This window comes from Rhyacophila brunnea, unplaced genomic scaffold (genome assembly GCF_057557595.1).
Source record: "Rhyacophila brunnea isolate RB1 unplaced genomic scaffold, BYU_Rbru_1.0 scaffold_21, whole genome shotgun sequence".
NCBI classification, from domain to species: domain Eukaryota; kingdom Metazoa; phylum Arthropoda; class Insecta; order Trichoptera; family Rhyacophilidae; genus Rhyacophila; species Rhyacophila brunnea.
The window spans coordinates 9980285-10002500 of record NW_028232871.1 but is presented as its reverse complement, the minus strand read 5'-3'; the positions used below and the strand labels follow the sequence as shown (position 1 = coordinate 10002500).

The following is a 22216-nucleotide window of genomic DNA, read 5'->3' as shown; positions in this document are numbered from 1 at the left end:
GGCAGTCCTTTACCGGCCATAGGCTGAAAGTTGTCATTGGCGCCATCGTAGGAAATATTGTCAGGCTCTCCTGGCAGAAATTTCGCAGGGACGTCTCGTTTCCCTAAGACCTGAAAATATTCCATGCGTTTAATGACAGTTAGAGAGAGGATTTAACAGGGTCATATTAACTGGTTGGCGAATTAACCATGATGAATAAAGGGGGGAAAAAACCTTTCATATTCAGACATTTTGCATGATTAGATTAAGTCCTTGGTAATAATTCTGATCCCCTCTGTACAATTTTTATTTATTTCAACGCAATGTGAACATTACAGACTATTCATTCACAATATAACATTTAAATGTTTCTTCAGACAAAAATTAACAAATAAAGCTTCTCCTAGTATTCTACTTATGCGATAGGTGATGGGTGTTTGCGATCATCGCAAAAGTAAAAACACCACTTTATAAGGTACATAAGACAGTGAGTTAAGTCTAGACCAGGGGGGGGCAAACTTTTTGGATAGAGGGCCATATTCAAGAATTCAAAATTAGCGGCGGGCCGCAAGTAAAATACTATTTTTAGATATACACTATTTATTATCACGAAAAATAAACATTACAAAAAAAATAATGAGAAGAATGAAACTGTTGTACATTTTTGAACATTTTTTTAAATTCAGGTGTTAATTTTGTAGTTGATATTCTCAAAACTGCTTGTAAATGGGCATCGGAGATACTTGATCGTAAAATTTTTTTATTGAGGTTCATGATCGAAAATGTTTGTTCACATATATAGGTTGATCCAAAAATAATGAACATTTTTCTTGCATAATCTTTAAGTTGGTCGAATTTGTCTGAATTAAGGGCATTGTAAAATTTGGAGATTTCTTCACGACGATGCAATTCTCTTAAATGAGGGTCACACTGCAGATCAATAATCTCAAGTTGTAGGTCTGTCGGCACACTATCAATATCTATTAAAATCGATGTTCAACGTAGAAAATAGTGGTTACATAGTGTGAGACGAGACGCAAGGAAGATGTACTGAGATAATACATTTACGAAACAACAAATTCTTCAAATTTCAATCTATTGTCAATATTTTTTAAAAAATTATAAAAAAGTTATTCATAATCAGAAGTACAATTAATGACGGCGGGCCGCAGTTTGCCCCCCCCCCCCCTGGTCTAGACCATGGGTCGGCAAACGCGGCTCTTTTTTGGTAATTGTGCCACAAATGACCGCATGACTTTTTGTAACTTTTTTTTAGAACAAACCCAACCTAACCTAATCTACCCCAACGTAATCTAACTTAACTTAATCTTAGTGTGTGATAATGAGACATCGAAATGTATGAAAATATCAAACTTTAAATTAACAGTTAATGGATCGAAAAACATCTGCGCCAACAGAAAAAGTTATTTAATATAATTGTCTACATATCGTCGGTGTTTTGTAAAAAAAGTTAATCAACCATTTTGGCGAAATCGTGATTTTAATGAAAAAACAATATTTACGTCACTAGCTTTGTTGTGTAAAAACGGCGAAATAGCGAATATCCACTCAGTGTTACGAATAAAAAGCGAATGTGACATATTAGGCCTTTTAAAATATTATGTTATAAAGACAGTATTCTTTCTAAGCTTTATTATAAACTTGTTAAGACATTTATAATCATCCTCAGGTAATTAAGGCTATACCTCAGTTGAGGCATGGTCTAAAAAGATCGTGGCTAGGCGATGCGCAGAAATGACGCGTGCCGAACGAAATATAATTTGTCATATAAATCCAACATGCGTCCGTTTAATGTTCTACTAGTAACAATAATAATATATTCATTGACATGTTTTCTTTTTCAAGTAAATGGGTAACGTTTTTCAGTCATCTTTACACGATTTAAGAATTAATACACCCGTCGCCATCACGAAACAAATTGACGTGTTCACAGCTCGACGTTTGCTCTCCGATTGCCAGCGAGTCCAAAATTTCATCGCACCTATAGTTGAAAATTATTTGCCGTTTCACTGAAGTACCGTCTTAATAAAATGTCAATCCTCCTTTAAAATAGCATTTTGGTTAATTCGCCCTTTTTACAAAACACCGACAATATGATAAATGGTCATGCTGTCATCTGCCAAGTTCACAATTTTTATAAAAACTTTTGCAAAATTCACAATTTTTATTTTGTGTCATTGTTGTTATAATATATAATGACAGGAGCCTAATAATTATTCCTCCATTATACTTCTACAAGTTTATTTAAACTTCTTTGATGAGCCTTACTCGTAAGATCCATCAAAACCCAATCAACAAAAAAATAAATAACAATCTTCTGTAAATAAACTGTGTAGATACAGATATTCTGTTGTCATATCAGGCAAAAATACTTTTACAGATAATGGAATTCGTATGCAAAGAATGAACTTACTTGATTCGTGTCCCTTTCCTGCATCGTAATTCTAAATTTGTCAACAGCATTGCAATGCGTGGCAGCCGGTTGGCTGTACCGCACCACGATATCAACGCAGCTCTGTGGCGCTATCACCCCCTCTGGGTCGATCACAGTAAACTTGTGGGGAGACGTGCACAGCACTGGAAGAATATTACCGAAACAAACTATGATAATAATATTTAGGGTAATACGAATTGTAATAGAGCAGTGATGCACAAATCGCAGCCCAAAATGGCATTTGTTGTGGCCCAAAATAAAGAGTACATCATCACCAAAGTTTTCATTGAAAGTGACAAAATTCTATTCTATCTGAACAAGTATGTTAGCCACTTCATCTTGAAAGGAGATTTGTTGATTTTAATCGTACCCGATACTTGTTTAAGGCATTTTGCCAATCCCTTCTCAGCATCCATCAATGAGGCCGATTCATCTTTCAACTGGAGTTAATCGATTTGTAGAACAATCATCAATTGAAATCGAAATATCAGGAAAGCGATCTGCAGAATTTTTACAAATGTTTCCCAAAGAGCAGTTCCCTACCCTACGTAAGAAGGCCGCGCTTTGTACAAGTCTTTTCGGAAGCACCTACATTTGCGAGCAAGCGTTTTTCTTATTAAAACTAAACAAGTGTCAATCCAATGATAACCTCAGTAATGTAGTGAGGATTGCAACCACAAACATTGAACCCGACATCAAAGTGCTTGCTGCCAGCACGCAGTGTCATTAATCTCACTAGAGTCGATACTAAGTTCCATCGTGCAAATACATATGTACGTAATGCAGAGTGGAGAGTGATTGGAGTAGCTGATATGTAACTATTAAATTTAAAATAATAACATGTATGTCTCGTCTAGTATAATATTTTAACACTTACCAACTGCAGCCCGTGAAAAATTAGAAAATGGATAAATTGGCCCTCTTTCAAAAAAGTTGTGCACCACTGTAATAGAGGATATCTTTCGAATGTCGATCGTATGTCACTTGTATGGGGCATCCTTTTGTATGGAACTTACAAATCTAATATACCGTCACTGTTCTGGCAGAAGACACTAATTCGAAAAAATGACATATTGAGTTAGTTATACCAAAATGTTCCTTATTTCAAACTTTACTGTCTTTATTTTAAAGTCATACTTTTTACGATTACTTAATAAACTCACATGATGACCATTTCAAACATTTTAACAACTTCAAAGTCAAATTACCCAAAACTAGTATTCTCCAGTTAGTGTGTTCTGCCAGAACAGATACGATATATCTGTAATATTACGACCATAATGTGATAAAATACTAAAATCAGGTACCTATTTAAGTATACTGTGCAATTTACATTAAAAACGTATTTTTACTTCCTTGTTAGGTACAGTAAAAACAAAATAATGATTCGGTTCGTGGACTGTATGCGTACCGTTGTCAGCGCTTCGGGCACATCGGCTGCTAGGTAATTAGTACCATTAGTAGGTCTTGCACGCACACCTTCGATCAACCGAATCATTGTTTTGTTTTTACTGTTCTTTCGCGGCATAATAATTTGACGAGTTCATTTATCTATGAAAAAAAAATGGTTAATATTAAATTTGTGCACATAATTTATTTGAGATACCACAGTCTGGTTCCAGGGTGGCAATATTATGTTATTTTATAACCTTATAATATTTCGATTGAATTGAATTCGTATTGAATTTTTGCTTGGGGATCACACTCATGTGCCCCTATGAAGTAACTGTCACTGACCACAAAAATATCAATAAACCATCTAAGGTACAATTAAACGGTTATTTTTTTTTTGTTTAATTAATTTTAAAATATGACGTGCTTTATCGTTTGGTCAATAATTGCTTTGTTATTTATTTATTTAGATAGGTGTCCATTTCGCTCATTTGACCACGTAGTACCGTTGCCACGTAAAAACCTAAATAACATTGAATATTCTTATAATCTATAAGAAAACAGCTGAACAAATGTTGAAGGTATTAGATAAGAAGAACTACCAAATCCCATGGTTTCATTATGTGGACAATATTTGGTATTAATGAGTCACAGTTTAAAACGCCAGTCAGCCAAGCGAATAAATTAATGCATTGAAACATACCTTTGAAATTTACGGCAAACTCGTATGGGTTGTACAACGTCAGCAATTGTTTGTGCGTGTGTCTTGCTGATAAATAAAATTCTAATGAAATCGGAAAAACAAAAACGGGAAGCTTTTTCATTGCAAAAGGTCACGGTACATTGTTTGTAAACATGTGTCAAGTACGTGAAGTACGCAACAGCTGTCAAACGTTAAATTGCCACATTATAAATTTAAATATAACAATTTTACAGCCAGAAGTTAAAAATAAAATTCCTTAATATTTTTTTTAACGAATTTTTTGTGCTGCAATAATTAATTTTATATTTACCGAACCGATACAAAAATAAACAAATTAGGTACTACAGTTGAATCTACCCATTGATATACTACTAGATGAGCAGTTCCCATACAAGTGTCATTTTAAAAGTGTACCACAAAAGATATTATGAATATCGTCTTATAATATTTCCTTGTAGGTATAATGCGTTAAGACCGATAACATGGATTCCCGAATTTCACCCGTATTGCCCTGGCTGTAAAACTAAATTTGCGTTCTTGGAATAGTGAACCTAATGCCTGGTCCACACCGAAAACAAGTCGCGCGACAACTCGTTAAATTTTACGATAAGCATGATAATTATCGTAAAATTTCTTAAGCAATTATGATAATTATCGTAAAATTTAACGAGTTGTCGCGCGACTTGTTTTCGGTGTGGACCAGGCATAAGGGTCGCTGCAACGCAAAGCAGACAGAGCAAGTCGTCATGCGCTGACTATTAGTTAGAGTAAGATGCAAGCTAGATCGGGCTTACCCAGTAAGTTTTAACAAAGGCCGACTCGCTGAAAATCGGGCGTCATTTTAAGAAGCATATGATTCATCCAGTAGTATGTCAATGAATCTACCACAATGATAAGCATTAATTTATTCCTGCACCTACGCAAGTAGGCGAGGCGAATTTTATATTGTCTATGGACGTTTGTTGCCGGTGTGTACAGCACTTTGAAAATACACCCGATCCTCTTTTTGCACGGGGGATACGTCCAGACTACCATGCAAAACAAAACCGTGTAAAAAAAAATAAGGTGCCCATACAAAAATGGTAGATAGGTTCCATTACTTAAAATCATTTTTTATGACTTGGGTTTCGCCTTTCAGTATTTTTAGGCACTTGACTTGACACCTGACGAATAATACCTATAGTTAATTATCACCGTTTGTAAACCAAATTAATATACCTACATTAAGGAATCTTACACGGTGTCGACCGGTCTCCGGCAACCATGGTAGTGTCAACAACCTGAAAGTATGAATGACTCCCACAACCACATGCGTAAACGATGATTTCCTTTCTTCTGTCTCGTGGTTGGTGTCTGTTGATAACGCTATGCAATGGCGATTGGAGATAACCAAATTGACTCCACCACCAGTCAGTTTTTAACAGGCCATGGTGGATTCGCTGCCAAGCTCTACGAGCTTGGATTTGTTACCTGGCCAACATGTTCATGTGGCAGTGAACTACAGGATACAAACCACATACTCTGGGAATGTCCGAGAATGTGCTCCAAGAGGGCAAAGATGTTCAAGTCGGTCCAACCAGCCGTTGGGCCCATCGGGTCGTCCGACCTGGTCACCACAAAGGCCAATTATATAGGTATTGCATTTTTAAAATTTGCAGCGTTTTATTGCAGACGTGAAGATCTCTTCACATAGTTTTTGTATGTCCGTATTATTTAGCTTGGTTTTTGTATCATATTTATAATTATATTTATTTTCACGTAGAATCAGCCAGTATCCAACTATCATAAATTCAATGAAATAACTGACCTCAATAATTATAATATTTTATAATTAACTATTTCTTTTATTCAATAATCGCAATTAATATGTCACCTTGTAGCATAGAGGTAATGAACGGACGGGGCGTAAACCCAGGAGATGCAGGGTTCGATCTTTTTTCAAAAAGATTTTTTCTAAGCGTTTTTCAAAATTATGTATGTTCAATTATATTATTTCTTAGTACCTATTCATTTCAATGATAGTCGGCGAAATGCCCAATTAGTACACACTTAATAAAATAGCTGATCGTCAATTTAAGTATTGAATAGTCATTCCAACATATTATTCAATAGTGCATCGGTCAATAAATAGCGGACTATAATTGATTGGACATGTCACTCGATTATAACTTCCCGGTCTATTAGTATCTCAGTCCCTGTATCGCTCTGCATAGCATCACATTCTACCGAGACTCGGACCTCGGAACAGTATCATAAGTACATACTCTTATACCGACTGTTTACGCTGCAAATAAAACTTGTTCCTCCGTCCATCGGAGCAACCACCAAATCACGACTTCTCATCTCTCCTCCTGGCCATCCTACCACAGCGGTCTTGTCCCTTTACAAGACCGCCAAATACCATACAATTAAAAACATGTGTATCTATTCGATTAATGATATCCAATGCTACAGTAATTACGTGTCACCCAAAGACGTTTCCGTCTATACAGGTAAGTATTAATTTGTATGTTCCCATTAATATCATTAGTAGCCCTGAAGTTTTCATGTTACCCCATCGCAGGACAGATGTGACGTTTCATGATAATGTGTATCATACTATTAACCTATCAGATGGCACCATAAAGGTTCATATATTCTTCTTGAATTATTAAACCTTTTGTAAATGTGGTAAATTTCTAATTATTTATATTAATATAATTTCCTATTTCATAAAAACTTGCTTAAGCCTCAATTACATTGAGCTTCTTTACGAGCTGTTTATTGGCGAATTTACAATCTGCCTGTAAAGTCGCCCAGTGTAATCATCAAATAAGCTAATAAGCAAGTTGTAAACAATCTACCGAGAAAAGTTGAAAGCCGGTCAACTTTACACGCTACACGCCGGCGTGTGGGCCTACTGAGTCTGCGCAGTAGAGTGCAGTACCAACCTCCCGGTAAAAAAACGAACTACGTTCCGTCAAAATAGTCGCTGGCTTGTGGCTTCTCAGCGAATGGAAAGTTTTGTGTGTAATCATCAAATCGCAATAGCTGAATCGCCCGCTTTTAAATTCGCCAATAAACAGCTCGTAAAGAATCTCAATGTAATTGAGGCTTTACTCATCTCAAATATCATCAGTATTTTTTTTCTTCATAATTGACTTCATAATAGAGTTGTTACAAAAATGACATTTGTCCAAAAATATGATTTTTCAGGAGAGAAAAATCCTTAGGAACATGAGGTTTTTGTAGGAATAACGATTTTTCAGACTTACCCATCTTCTGACTATGCCATATTTGTAAAATCGAAAAACAGGGATAGATATAGATATTGTAAACGCCTGCAAAATGACATTCAAATGTCGATTTCTATTATTTCTTTTTTGGAATCAACTCGTCAATTGTATAGTCTGTTACTACGTATTATGGCGCATTGGCTAACAACAATAATGCTATAATACTGTTTTCAAAATAAATAAACCTTCGATTGTGATTCCAAAACGATTTTACTTTCATTGAAATAGTATCTATAATAAAACTAATATTCCAAGGATTATAAGCATTGTTTATTTATAATGCTTACTATAGAGCTATATATACTATACTAACTAGCTACGGTTACTTACTGACCAGCGTTGCCAACTCAGCGTTTTTCTTGTCAGATCTAGCATTTTTGAATAGCAGTCTTCCTCAAAGTGGGCGATAACGCCCCCTTGCTGGAGGCTTTCAGGGGGGCGCAATAGAAGGATCAAATAAAATAAGGGGGCATTAAGGAAATGTAGAGGGGCGATGGCAGACAATTTCTATCTATAAAAATCCGACACACTCTAGACACGACACCACTTGAGGTGCGATTTACTACTCGAAATGCGTGCAGTCCCATATAGACGGTTAAATTAGAGTCACTTACGCATGTAACAAATATGGATGCAGCTTTTTTATGCACCTACTTAGTCCATGGTTAAGTTAACTATAAAGAGAAATCGGCTGCAAGTTACTGAACTTAGACTTATGGCTGTTTTTAAGTGAATTCGAGCCTGATATTAACAAACTCCTCGAAATCTATCAGATTCATTCTTCACATTAGATAACTTTTAAATTCAAAACCTTCTTTTAATGTTAATAAAAATACTTCTAAATATGATCAAGTAGGTATATGTTTTATTTCCTCTCATTGAAACATTCTTTGATCTCCGAATTATGATATAGGTCACACCTTATCTATCCTATCCATATAATAATGCATGTTTAAAAATTATATTTGCAATAACTGTTTTTAAGATACGCAACAGATGGTAATGTAAAAAGTTAAGTTAAAAAATATGGGGGGCACTAGATTTTTTTAAATCTCAAAGTGAGCGGTGGTCAAAATAAGTTTGAGAACCTGTGATCTAGCATGTAAATATTACATCTGGCGTTAAATCTAGCATTTTTCGATACCTCGAACAGCTTTACACTTCTCATAAGTATAAGTGTTTTCTAATTCTATGTTAGCTAATTCTTCTTTCTTTCTAGGTGCTACATCCCCAGACAGAACTTGGTATCTTCCACTGACTCCTGGCACTCATCAATCTCATGCAGCTGCTCTAGTTGATTCCAGTCTTTCTCCACCTCATTATTAGTCTGTCTCAAGTTCACTTACCTCAGCATTTACTTAATCTTCATATAATTTCTATATTTTGAATCTGTGGTCATCATTAAATATAAGTGCACCATAGTTGGTAATTTTTAGATAGGTCTACATCTGTCGTAATAGTTTAATATATATAAATTTTATGCATTGTTTAATATAATATCTGTGTGCGAAAGGAAGACAGCATTATGTTTAAAATCACTACTTCACAGGAGCCATAAGATTTTTGGACCATTCTGTATGGAAATTCCAATGTTTCAGTGCAGAATAATTAAGTAATTCAAAGGCATTGATTCATTTCATCATCAAAATTTTCTCATTTGTGCAAATATTTATTATGGTGCATTTGGTGTCTTTAACTTAGAGGGTTGGAGCGGACCCTTTTTTTGGTTCCTCCATTCCGGGACCTAATACTAGCTCCAGCTCCACTCCGGGTAAAAAGTTTTAATAGGTATTATATGTATACCATTGTTAAATTTTTTAAAAATAAATAGTTTGCCGACAGATAATCGGCTTTTATTTGTATCTTCTGTGAGAAAAAAAAGTGAGGTTATTTATCTCTCCATTGCATTGTTGCCGTATTTCAAATATATCCAATGAATATTCTATTATTATTTTCATTGGATTTTAAGACGAAAATTTAATAATAAAAAAACACCCGGAGCAGTGAAGCCGGTGCTCCGGCTCCGCTCCTGATCTTGGTAAAACTCCATAATGTTGTTTTACTTTAAGCACTCGAATTGCTCCACTGCTCCTGTTCCGAGCTCCGCTCCAACGCTCACTTTAAGTAATTTTTCGATTATTAAGACTTATCGCCCTCTTACTTTCGCTTACAGATATATCTTTGCAATTTCTTTTCATGTTTACAGGGAGAAATTTAAGTTTTAAAAATTTTCAATGAAAAACAACAGTTTTGCACTTATCATAAATGGACACATACCACGAAACAGATTAGGCGATCGCTCAATTAAAATGTGTATTTTTCACAATATTGCGTATAAAATGCAATTCAAAAAAACTATGGTGTGTATTTTCAACACCCAAAGGCATTATTTATCGCACCACGGACATTTTCACAAGTGGGCCTCCAAACCTGTCGTTGCCTCAGGTGTGCAATGACGACCACAGATATATTTACCAAGATCAGAAATAGAAGGAAGGAATCAGGTAATAATGAAAGATATTTTCTTTTATAACAGTAGTCTTTATATGGTGTTTTACATGATAAATAAAATAACCAATAAATCAACATTCAATGTACAAAATATTACACAACCAAAGTAGTTATTCAATTAATTGAACAAATTCAAAAATATATTTCCATTTCCCAATTGTTTGAATCTATACATTAATTTATATTATATAAATCTATAAAATTACACTATTGAAACATATATCGTCGCCGTAAATGTCAAGGGAGCCAGTCCACAAAATCATAATGCAGAGAAACAGGCGCGCAGAGATTTTGTGCCAAAAAAAAACATTTTATTATTGAACTTTTTTGTTTTTAAAGATATAACGGTGAAACTTTGAACATAGAATATACTTTGTGGTGTTATCTTTTTATTATTTTGAACAAATAACTAAAAAAAATAGTATCTTAGAAGTTATGTGTGTTATATCTCTTGACCACTGAACATTGAAATGTACAGTTGGCACACGTTTGTGGTAGTCAAAAGAGTTTGGTGGCTTAAATACATTGACCACTTGATGATTTAAAAATGCTTTTGTGTACTTTACTCATTTACGCAAAATTTGTGGCTTGGCTCCCTTGACATCTACGGCGACGAAATACAGAAAAATCGTCTAGAATACAAGTAGTGGGAACTCAGTAAAATATTATATACCAGACACAATGTATAAACATATTTTCCAAGACAACAATTCGGCAAATCTTGGTTCAAACATACAAGAGACCCAGATTCTGACTCAGCTCGTCAGCATGCACCGAGTTATCAAGAAAAACAATATAATTTATAACTTTCACAATGTTGAAATGTAACGTAATTAATGTCAGTTTAATATGGGACCTAAGGTTCGTATGATCTCAGCGGGATGCCGAATTAGGTGATTAGACAGAATAGAGGGCTTGGTAAGGCGAATCACCAACGTCTAAAAACTTAAAGAAAAATATGAAAGCTGCAGGGAAAACCTACAGAGGGCAAATGAAGAGAAAGAATTTACCAACGACCATAAGACATTCTTCAAAGACCAATTTCGAATATGCCAAATTGATGAAAGAGGAGGCTGTCAAATTCAGAAGAATGAAGATGGAATTCGTGAATCATTTGGCTTATTTTAATTGAATTATGAATCGCATTCAACATAATATTGACCCCATAAGCAAAAACACAGCTAATGGGAAAAAATCAAAAATATTAAGTATGAGGTGATATACTAGATAAATTTCTGAACATAATTACAAAACAAAATAAACAGCAAATCATTTCTTTAGATATAAAAAGCATCATAACATGTTGTTTACTTTTGCAAAAATGATAGGCTTTTCGATGCAATAAAACAGTAAATAATGATTCATAAGCAAAAACACAGCACAACTATCGATTTGCTGTGTTTTTTGCTTAAAAACGCTGGCTTACTGTTGATTCTAGAGACAACTAATTGAAAAATGCAGAGAGTTTAATACCCCTATGATGTTATGCTTTATTGACTATCAGAAAGCATTCGACTGCGTAAGATGGAACTGTATGTGGAAGGTACTTCTGGAAATGGGAGTTCCATCACACCTTACCTGTCTTATCAAAAACTTATATAACCATAGCCACACAAAGGTAAGAGTAAATAGTGCGTTTTCTCTAGTTTCTGAACCGAGAAGGGAGTTCGTCAGGGATGTGTTTCATCTCCCCAGTTATTCAATATATATGGAAAGCATATAATGCGAAGAGCCCTAGATCATTGGCAAGGCGGAATAACAATTGGTGGCCAGAAAATAAACAACTTAAGATTCGCAGATGATACCACACTAATCGCAGCTGATGAAAGAGAACTCACAGAGCTGCTACACCGGGTAGACGAAGAGAGTCGCAAATACGGCCTACTTATTAATAGGAATAAGACCAAGTTAATGGTTGTTGATCGGGCCAACCTTCTACCAACACCAAGTACACTCCAAAACCTCGAAACAGTCGACGACTTTGTATATCTGGGATCGACCATCAGTGGAAAGGAAGGATGCGAAGCGGAAATAAGAGGGCGCACACAGATTGCAAAAAATGCGATGACACGCCTTACCACTATATGGAAGGATCGGGAAATTTCGATTGCCACAAAAATGATGCTTGTGCAAACATTAGTGTTCTCGATATTCCTATACGGAGTCGAGTCGTGGACCCTGAAGGCAAGAGAACGGAAGGCAATTGATGCCTTTGAGATGTGGTGTTGGCGCCGAATGCTTCGCATTTCTTGGACGGAGCACAGGACGAAGCAGTCAATCATCCAGAGACTGAAGATAAAGGAACGGCTCTCGACGATATGTCTGAGAAGAATTCTGCAGTTTTTTGGACATATTGTCATGCGCGGACCGGATAACCTGGAGCGACTGGTAGTTTTGGGTAGCCTCCAGGGAAGGCGAAGCAGAGGAAGAGCGTCTGCGCGATGGAGCGACCAAGTGAAAGAGCTGACTGGGGGCACCATCCATTCTGCCCTGAGAGAAGCGGAAGATCGAGAAGGATGGAAAGTCTTAGTCGCTCAAAGGATGGCGAAATTTAAATGTGGTCACGATCCTCAGCCATGAGTGCACGAACAAGAAGAAGATTCTAGAATTTTACACACACTGTAATTCCGCATGCAACTAGCAATACTGACATAACCTCAAATTTACCATTCACTGACGTTCATATCACCCTGCATTTTTAACGATATTTTACAACTCAAAAGTGATTTTAAGTTCTAAATTCGACTATGAATCGCGCAAAGAAGATTCTCAACCTTGCTTTGGAGAGTATGCAATTGGATAAGCGTGATCAAAATGCTGCAAAATCCAACGAAATAATGGTAAGTAAAATGTTTGTATACAACTAGGTGCTTAGTTAATTTTAATACATCACAAAACACATTTCTAACTAACTGACTGATATTATTAAATTAATGATAATAATTGTACTTCTGTCTCTGAATATTGATATTTACAGAACTCGAACAAACATGAGACTAGTAGAAGTGAAGATTATTATAATATTAATGGCAATAGGACCACTGGCTTGGAAAGGAACTTTGATGAAATAATGGTAAGACAATTGAAGATCTTGGCATAAAAACATCAAATGTCCACTTTTTTCCATTTTCATTTTATTGCATTTCTATATTCCCTGTGTATGGTTACATACAACTGTGCAAAGATATATTTAAAAAAAAAATCATAAGTCCCTCAAATCCGCTCTCAAAAATATGCCACTTTTCTAAAAACAGCAATAGTCCAAGGAATTTTGTTTGAAAACAACAAAGGTCCAGTAGTTCCACACTTTTATCACCAGGCGGCGTTAGGCGTTAGTATACATTCCATACTTGTTAGTGTCTGACCTGTCAAAATTATCTTTCATTCGTTCAGTCATTGGCATTGCCATTTTATGAAGTTCCTTAACGATTGTTTGTATATTTTATCATGGAATGTAATAGGATACAGACATCCGAAACGCCTCGTAAGAGAAAAGTTAATAAAACCAAGCAAACATTAATAAAAACCGCCAAAATAAAGGGAAGTGATCATGTCAATCATAAAAGTTATCGGTGAAGATTGCAGGTAGGAATAATTATGTATTCATAACATATATTCAATTAAAAACTTATACATTATTAATACCTACTAAAATATTTACCATGCTGAATAGTTTGTGTGATTAAATTTAGTTCACAATGGCTGTGATTACTTTGAAGTTATGACTTCTTTCGAATGCAAAGCATTGTATTTACTATGTTGTTTTATGTAAATGTATATATGATTGTAATAAAGTATATTATGTAGGATTGTATTTAATTGATTATTATGTTTCCAGGTGCAAGAGGTTTCATTGTTTTACAAAAATAAATGAAGATTTACAGAAAGAAATATTTGAGAATTTTTATGAAATGGATTCTAAAAATCAACAAGATGGCTATATATCTGGATGTATAGAAGTAGTACCGATCAAGAGAAGACGTCCGAGAAAAAATACTCCGATAATAATAAATGATGTCAATGATCATGGTATATTCAAGCATTCAGCATCATATAAATATAAAGGAGTATTCATTGAATTAATAAAAAATGTACATTCAAATTAGGCATTACACCTATTATACCTAATGATAATGTGTTTGAAAAATTAATTATTTTTTCTCTTTATTTACTTTAGATACGATCTACATCTGATGGTATTAACGAAGAAGTCTGTATGAAGGCATTTGTGGCAATACATGGTATTACGCATTCCCGGCTGCGACGTATTCAAGACAACATCACATTTTCGGGATCGGCTCCTATGGACAAACGAGGAAAGCATCCAAATCGCCCAAGAGCAGTGCCTGAATCAGTGATTCAGTTGATTCACATTCATATACAATCATTTAAGGCACGTCAAAGTCATTATTCTTTCGCGAAAAATAAGAATGTTAGGTATCTTCCGGAAAATTTGACTATTATGAAAATGCACGAGATGTTTTTGAGTAAATACAGGCTTCAACTAAACTATGACACATACTACAGAGTATTTACAACTAGATATAATTTGTCATTTGGAGCTCCTCGAAGCGATACGATTTTTCAATAAAAATTTTAACTGAATGTTGTTTTTTAATAAAACGTTATTTTTTTAGAAACATAAAATTTAAATGTTCTTTTTTTCAATACCCCCCTTTTACATTTTCCCTCCAATTAGGTTTTTTTTTTTTCAGTCCCTTAAAAAACGTAAAATAGGGGTTATACTGTATTTTATTTCGGCATTCAATGCTCATGACGGAACCATTGGCTCAAATTTTCAATAAAATGGTAAAAAAGTGTAAGGTAAATTGGATTATAATCAAACATGGATGAAAAGTGTAGTAAGAACATAACATACCACATCTTTCGGTTGATGTTACCGTTTCCATAACTCTGAGTCTTTTTCTGTTTCTAGAGGTGTCTTGTAACACCTGCCGCCTATGGGTGATCGTGTCATGTCTGAAAAATAACAATTTGTTATTTCTTCGGAATTCGACTCAAAATGCGGTCCTGCTGTGTTTGCAACACTGGCCGCTAATTCACACGACTGAACTAAATTATTATTAATATTAAAATATGGACCGTTTCAGATTCGGCTATTTCATATATTATAGATATGCAGGTATACACAGGTATGATAAATAACGTAAAGGAGGTAAACCAAGGACAACGAGTGGTAACAGATTTAGTACGGAAATATTCCGATTCAAATCGGGGAGTTACCACTGTCAATTTTTTCACGTCGATTCCGTTCACGGAAAATTTATTGGAAAATAACGTCACTTTGACAGGAACCTTGAGGAAAAATAAAAGGGAAATTCAAGTAGTACTTTTGGATTTACCAGCGGGTTAACTTTAGTTTCGTATGTTCCGAAGAAAAATAAAGCAGTATGTTTATTATCCAGTCAATTCCACAACGCTTCAGTTAGTGCGTCAAATGAAAAAAAACCTGAAATAATACTCCGTTTCAATAGGACAAAAGGGGCGGTTGACACAGGTGACAAAATGACACACCAGAAGATGGCCATTCAGGCTTTCTATGGAAATGACAGATATTGCGGCTTTAAATCCTTATAATTTGTAGGTTGTAAAATAACCTAATTGAAAGCAAAACGACAGTAGTAAACGTAAACGATTTAACAGAATTTTGGGAGATTAGTTAGCAAGATCCAATGTAGAAAATAGAAAAAACAGTACCATAAAATTTCATAGGCAACAGCAGGATGCAATTAATTTTTTTTTGTCAGAAGATAGTTCAAGTACAAGTACAGTTGGGTGACTAGGTACCTACAACGAAATAATCAGTTTAATAATTCTGCAGAGATAAAAAACGGAATTTTAGCTATTTGAATATGTATTATAATCTATCTATTAGCAACATTAGGATGTCAGGATTAAAAAGGGATGGATAATTTAATCCTTATCAGGGTTTCCGTTAAATATGGACAAACAAGATAATTTGTATACAATTATACGTAGTTTGCGGATACAAATTATTTCCAAAGCGCCATAAAATAAATGCATTTTATAATCCGTTCCATGTCTTGTATTTTCCCTAATTTACAATAAATGGTGTTAACCTACGGCAAATCTAGCAGCTGCATAATTGCCAAAATATCAATCGAGATTATTGCAGTGGGATTTAGGTGCTGCGGATTAGTGTTGATTTATCATTCGTAATGCCGAACCCTTTTAGGAAGCGATTTTCATTTTTGAATATATTATTAAAATGCGTAAATATCTGTCTTCAATCCCAACATACAGTTTCCAGTAAGTATATAATGGTTTGCAACTAGACATTTTATTTAGTGTACATTTGAATTTTTTGTTAGATACAGCGTAACATTAATTTTTTTCTGTCGTGAAAACGTGTTAGCAATAATTGTATCGACAATTTGCCAGAATAAAGGGGTCATCCATCTTCCACATACTTATTGTAGAAATACAATTTTTCTCAAGGTAAGCCTACAATCCACTAGTTAGTTTTGTACTATGACAACGATTAAATATAAGTAAAATTAATTATATATTTTTTCAACGGATCCCTTATCATGGAGTTTTCACTGACAAATAAAGGCAATCAAGTTCTACTGTACCAAGGATATGAATATACCAAGTATAGGGAAAACGGAAGTGGAGTGATCACCTGGAGATGCAGAATCTACTTTTCCGCCAAATGCAACGCATTATTGAGGACACGCGCTGGTAATCACATCGGAGAGGTCCCACAACACTGCCATGATTCTAATCCTCACAAAGGACAAGCAAATATTTTAAAGGCTAAGATGACGCAAGACATGCGGACAGTTGGTGCAACTCCGAGGAATGTTATGGGAAATATTTTATTAGAAGCGAATAGAGATGTTTTGGAACACTTACCAAAGCAATCCTCACTCTCGCGAAGTCTCTTGAGACATAAAGAAGCAACTCGTATTCCCAATCCAGCTACAATTAATTTGACTATCCCAGAGATGTATGCTGATCTCATTTTGCACGATACGGGAGCTGATGACCGAGAAAGAATATTGGCAATTGGGAATGGTGATCTGCTCTCAGAATTAAACAAAGATGTCATCTATGGAGACGGAACGTTTGATAAAGCACCCAGCATGTTTTATCAGCTGTATACATGGCATGCAAAGATTGGAAATTCATATCCTCCATGTATTTATTTTCTTTTGCAAAAAAAGAATATGGATACATACAACAGAATGTTTACCATATTAAAACAATTGGTGCCCAATATAACACCCCAAAAGATTTTGCTGGACTTTGAAAAAGGAAGGCTCCTGGAACTTCTCAAACATCTAGTAACCGGAAGTACTACCCGACGAGAATATGATTAAAAATATTTGATTTTCACCATATCCTGCATCCTGTACCTGTGGCGCCAAATTGGCGCCGATTGTCTCCAATGGGAAACAAAATTAAAATTTTATGAAGATAATAAAAATCTTATTTGTGTATCTCTACATTTCCATTGTGGCATGATGGTAAAATTCTGCATCGAGGAGCTTCCTTTTAGTAAATTTTATTGCTTTGAAAAAAATACTATTTACATTTATTATATGACATAGGATCTGGATATTTGTTCTATTAAATCAATTACTATTTTTTACCGTACAGTGAGGGTGTGGTTATGTGATGTAACGATTTTTTAGATATAACAAATTGTTATTTTTCAGACATGACACGATCACCCATAGGCGGCAGGTGTTACAAGACACCTCTAGAAACAGAAAAAGACTAAAGTTATGGAAACGGTAACATCAACCGAAAGATGTGGTATGTTATGTTCTTACTACACTTTTCATCCATGTTTATTAGTATTACTATACATCCATTTAGGGTTTTATTTCATAATTTTAAGTGTAAATATATTTAATTATCCTATTTATGTTTTTGTATTGTTTTTATTGTATAATGTTCTAATAAAACTATCCATTCCAATGAACAAGTTGTTTTCTTTATCTTCCCTAAGTTTATAGAGTAGGTAATATTCATCTGCAGTGTGACCTGATATCCACATATGTGCATATAGTATATTTTACTTATTATAAAATAAAAAAACTTAAAAAGATTTATTTTGTCAGTAGACTAATACTACTTCTCTTCCATAAAATCAAAGAAATATTTTTTTCGATGGCTGGTTCTCCGTCGGGTCCCAAAAGGATAATAAATAAATATTGCCAAAATTATTGATACTCACTGAAACACCAGAAGAATAAAAAGAATCCCATAAATGGTGCGTCATTCAACACACGAGGAAAAAAGAAACTACAGTAGTACTCCGCCAATCCGAATTCCAAATTTTCTAATTTCGACAAATTTTATTAAAAAAAAAAACAGAATTGTCCAGACCGACTACATGCAGACCCGGTCCAAATCTGAGAACCGAGGACAGTCTCAGTGGTGCCCAAAAGAACAAACTATAGCTAAGATGCCGGAAATTGGCGGGACAGCCGGACCAAGCACCTGATTGAGCCCGTATTTCAGAACGCACAGACATTTGCATCGGACACAGCCCGAGGACAGATATCAGCGCCGCAGGAGCAGCACATGGGATGATGGACGTCGAACAACTTCCATTCCGCCAATGGCCTCATAAGCCAGAATTGGAGGCTACATACGATGGTAGTGCAAAACAGCTGGTGGCCGAGTTCCACGACCATGCAAGAATTCCAAAGTGCTACGAAATATAAATAATATCGTTTATACAGTAGTAAATCGTGTTAGGTTAACATGTAATTAAAACCAGCAAGAACCAGGTATCCATGTTTTCTTGCAGAGAAAAAAAACTCGTCAATATCTTGAAGTAATTAGAAATTAGCTTAATCGGGTTCCCACTGGTCCCCTTCTTGGTATTCATGTTAGGTGGCTTGTTTTATATAATTGTATTTTATTTTATATAATCGTATCTTATTTTATATTATATAATTGCAATAGTATCGAAATTTCGTAATTTCTGGAAAGGGGGGGGGGGGTATGCAGCTGTCAGTATATTAGCGATCAAATATCTATTTTTAATGTATCAAATTAATCGACCGCAATAATATATTCCCAACGAATCATATTCCAGTAAACAACTTTTATCTGTATCAGCAGATTGAATGGCGATATGAAATACGCTATCGCAATGAAAAAGTAGTCGAATATCCATTCCCATAGTCTCATATTATATTGTGACTGTAATAATAAATAAAGTTCACAGGTACTCGAATTTAACCGCTGACTCGTTCAAGATAATTATGTACTAGAACATAATGTTTATGTATTACTTTCGACCGTATAAATTACGAAGAATGATTTATCAAAATGTCACTTGAAGATACGTTTCCAAGTCTGTTACCATCGCAGTAAGAATCAGGCATTGAGAATGAACCATCCAATGACTGATAGAGACGAAGGAAGAGCCTATCCATGGCGAGGTGGAAGAGGAGGTTTCCGAGGCAGTAGAGGCGGTAGCCGACAAGTTCGGTCTAGCGAGCCTATTGCTGAGACCCCCCCCCCCATAGAGGAGGCAGCGCAGCGGCTGCTGGCGGTCAACACCAAACAACGCCAGAAACCGCGCAAATCAGGGCCGCAAGTTACTCATCTCAAGGGAGATGAGAAGACGGCAGCCCTAAAAGGGGTGGGTGGAACCCAACCCCCAACAGCTGAGAGAAACGATCCCATGCTGTCACGTTCAACCGTGGTCGAGGGGTTGACTGCCATGCGAGAAAAGGCGCGCGAACGCCAATTCTGTGTGGATATGTCCCAATACTTGACGACGATTGAGGCGGACTATCGTGCGATCACTACATTTGACAGAGTGTTCGGAAAACACATCTCATTGTCAATGTACCAATACTATGCAGTCACCTTACTGCGGCGACGTTTATTGCAGACACAGCAGGCAGAGGTAGAGTACCTGCAAGCTTTTGACGACATTGCAAGAGTATTGCCATCAACGTTAGCAGTCCCTGAAACAATTGGGGTCTACTTGGACGGACTTGGCGAGATAAAAGATAATAACGAGAGAACGTTTTATCTACGACCTCACAATGCGTTATTACCAACGTTGACAGACGGAGCAACATCTGATTGTACCGAGGTGCGGATCTCGGATCCGTACCTATCATAAGTTTAGTATTGTAACATAACTGCTGTAACATACTATTGTACCAACCGCTACGCCTAATAAAACTCGCTCCTGCATACATCTTCGACTTCTTCATCATTATCCTCAACACCCAAAAGCCCAAAACGTCGAGGCAAAAAGGAAGAAGTACACGCGGTTGAAATCTAAGAATCTATTATGATAAAAAACAACCATGACAGTTTCAAACAGTATTTTATTTGTATGCAGGTATTTTAAAATTACGTATGTTCAATTAAGAGTGTCACATTCACAAATTTCGTGAGTTAGGCAGAAAAATCAAGGAATAAAACCAAGAACCATCACCCTGCACTCCCGTAAGGTCAATGTATCCCGTAAACGGCAAGAACCACAGCAGCAGCTAGATGATCAGCCTTCGACCTCGTCCACGGTCATCAATGAGCCATTGCATACAACCTCCAGCCCGAAGAAGGTAAGCCATTTTCTTAATGTACGTTATATTTATAGACTACAACCATGTTAATTCAATCTTCGCTAATTCGAAATTCGGTGTACAGTAGAACCGCGATATAACGGACAACATATCCATTCAAATATGGAAAATATTAAAAATATCATCTTAAAGTTAACATGTTTAAATTCACATGTCACTTATTGTAAGCAATGTTCCGCGCATGATAATCACGTCATACCTACCTCTCGCAGTCGAATTCGACTCAAAATGCGGTCCTGCTGTGTTTGCAACACTGGCCGCTAATCCACACGACTGAACTAAATTATTATTAATATTAAAATATGGACCGTTTCAGATTCGGCTATTTCATATATTATAGATATGCAGGTATACACAGGTATGATAAATAACGTAAAGGAGGTAAACCAAGGACAACGAGTGGTAACAGATTTAGTACGGAAATATTCCGATTCAAATCGGGGAGTTACCACTGTCAATTTTTTCACGTCGATTCCGTTCACGGAAAATTTATTGGAAAATAACGTCACTTTGACAGGAACCTTGAGGAAAAATAAAAGGGAAATTCAAGTAGTACTTTTGGATTTACCAGCGGGTTAACTTTAGTTTCGTATGTTCCGAAGAAAAATAAAGCAGTATGTTTATTATCCAGTCAATTCCACAACGCTTCAGTTAGTGCGTCAAATGAAAAAAAACCTGAAATAATACTCCGTTTCAATAGGACAAAAGGGGCGGTTGACACAGGTGACAAAATGACACACCAGAAGATGGCCATTCAGGCTTTCTATGGAAATGACAGATATTGCGGCTTTAAATCCTTATAATTTGTAGGTTGTAAAATAACCTAATTGAAAGCAAAACGACAGTAGTAAACGTAAACGATTTAACAGAATTTTGGGAGATTAGTTAGCAAGATCCAATGTAGAAAATAGAAAAAACAGTACCATAAAATTTCATAGGCAACAGCAGGATGCAATTAATTTTTTTTTGTCAGAAGATAGTTCAAGTACAAGTACAGTTGGGTGACTAGGTACCTACAACGAAATAATCAGTTTAATAATTCTGCAGAGATAAAAAACGGAATTTTAGCTATTTGAATATGTATTATAATCTATCTATTAGCAACATTAGGATGTCAGGATTAAAAAGGGATGGATAATTTAATCCTTATCAGGGTTTCCGTTAAATATGGACAAACAAGATAATTTGTATACAATTATACGTAGTTTGCGGATACAAATTATTTCCAAAGCGCCATAAAATAAATGCATTTTATAATCCGTTCCATGTCTTGTATTTTCCCTAATTT

At 35.6% G+C, this 22216-nt stretch overlaps 2 protein-coding genes across 2 annotated transcripts in view; one reads left to right on the top strand and one right to left on the bottom strand.

Annotated features, from left to right (window-relative positions):
• The window catches only part of LOC147070694 (motile sperm domain-containing protein 1-like), a 6593-nt gene extending 1878 nt beyond the window's left edge, over positions 1-4715 (bottom strand). The window contains exons 1-3 of the mRNA XM_085949140.1: positions 4530-4715; positions 2414-2577; positions 1-110 (exon numbers count right to left, since the gene is read on the bottom strand). The exon at positions 1-110 is cut by the window's left edge and continues 45 nt beyond it. Coding sequence (XP_085805266.1) covers positions 1-110; positions 2414-2577; positions 4530-4650 — 395 coding nt within the window. The 5' untranslated portion in view covers positions 4651-4715. The remainder of the gene's footprint in view (positions 111-2413; positions 2578-4529) is intronic.
• Positions 4716-10330: 5615 nt separating this feature from the next.
• Positions 10331-22216, top strand: part of LOC147070693 (uncharacterized) — a 37135-nt gene continuing 25249 nt past the window's right edge. Inside the window, exons 1-5 of the mRNA XM_085949230.1 lie at positions 10331-17668; positions 18833-19022; positions 19694-20446; positions 20745-20907; positions 21905-21929. Coding sequence (XP_085805356.1) covers positions 16888-17668; positions 18833-19022; positions 19694-20446; positions 20745-20907; positions 21905-21929 — 1912 coding nt within the window. The 5' untranslated portion in view covers positions 10331-16887. The remainder of the gene's footprint in view (positions 17669-18832; positions 19023-19693; positions 20447-20744; positions 20908-21904; positions 21930-22216) is intronic.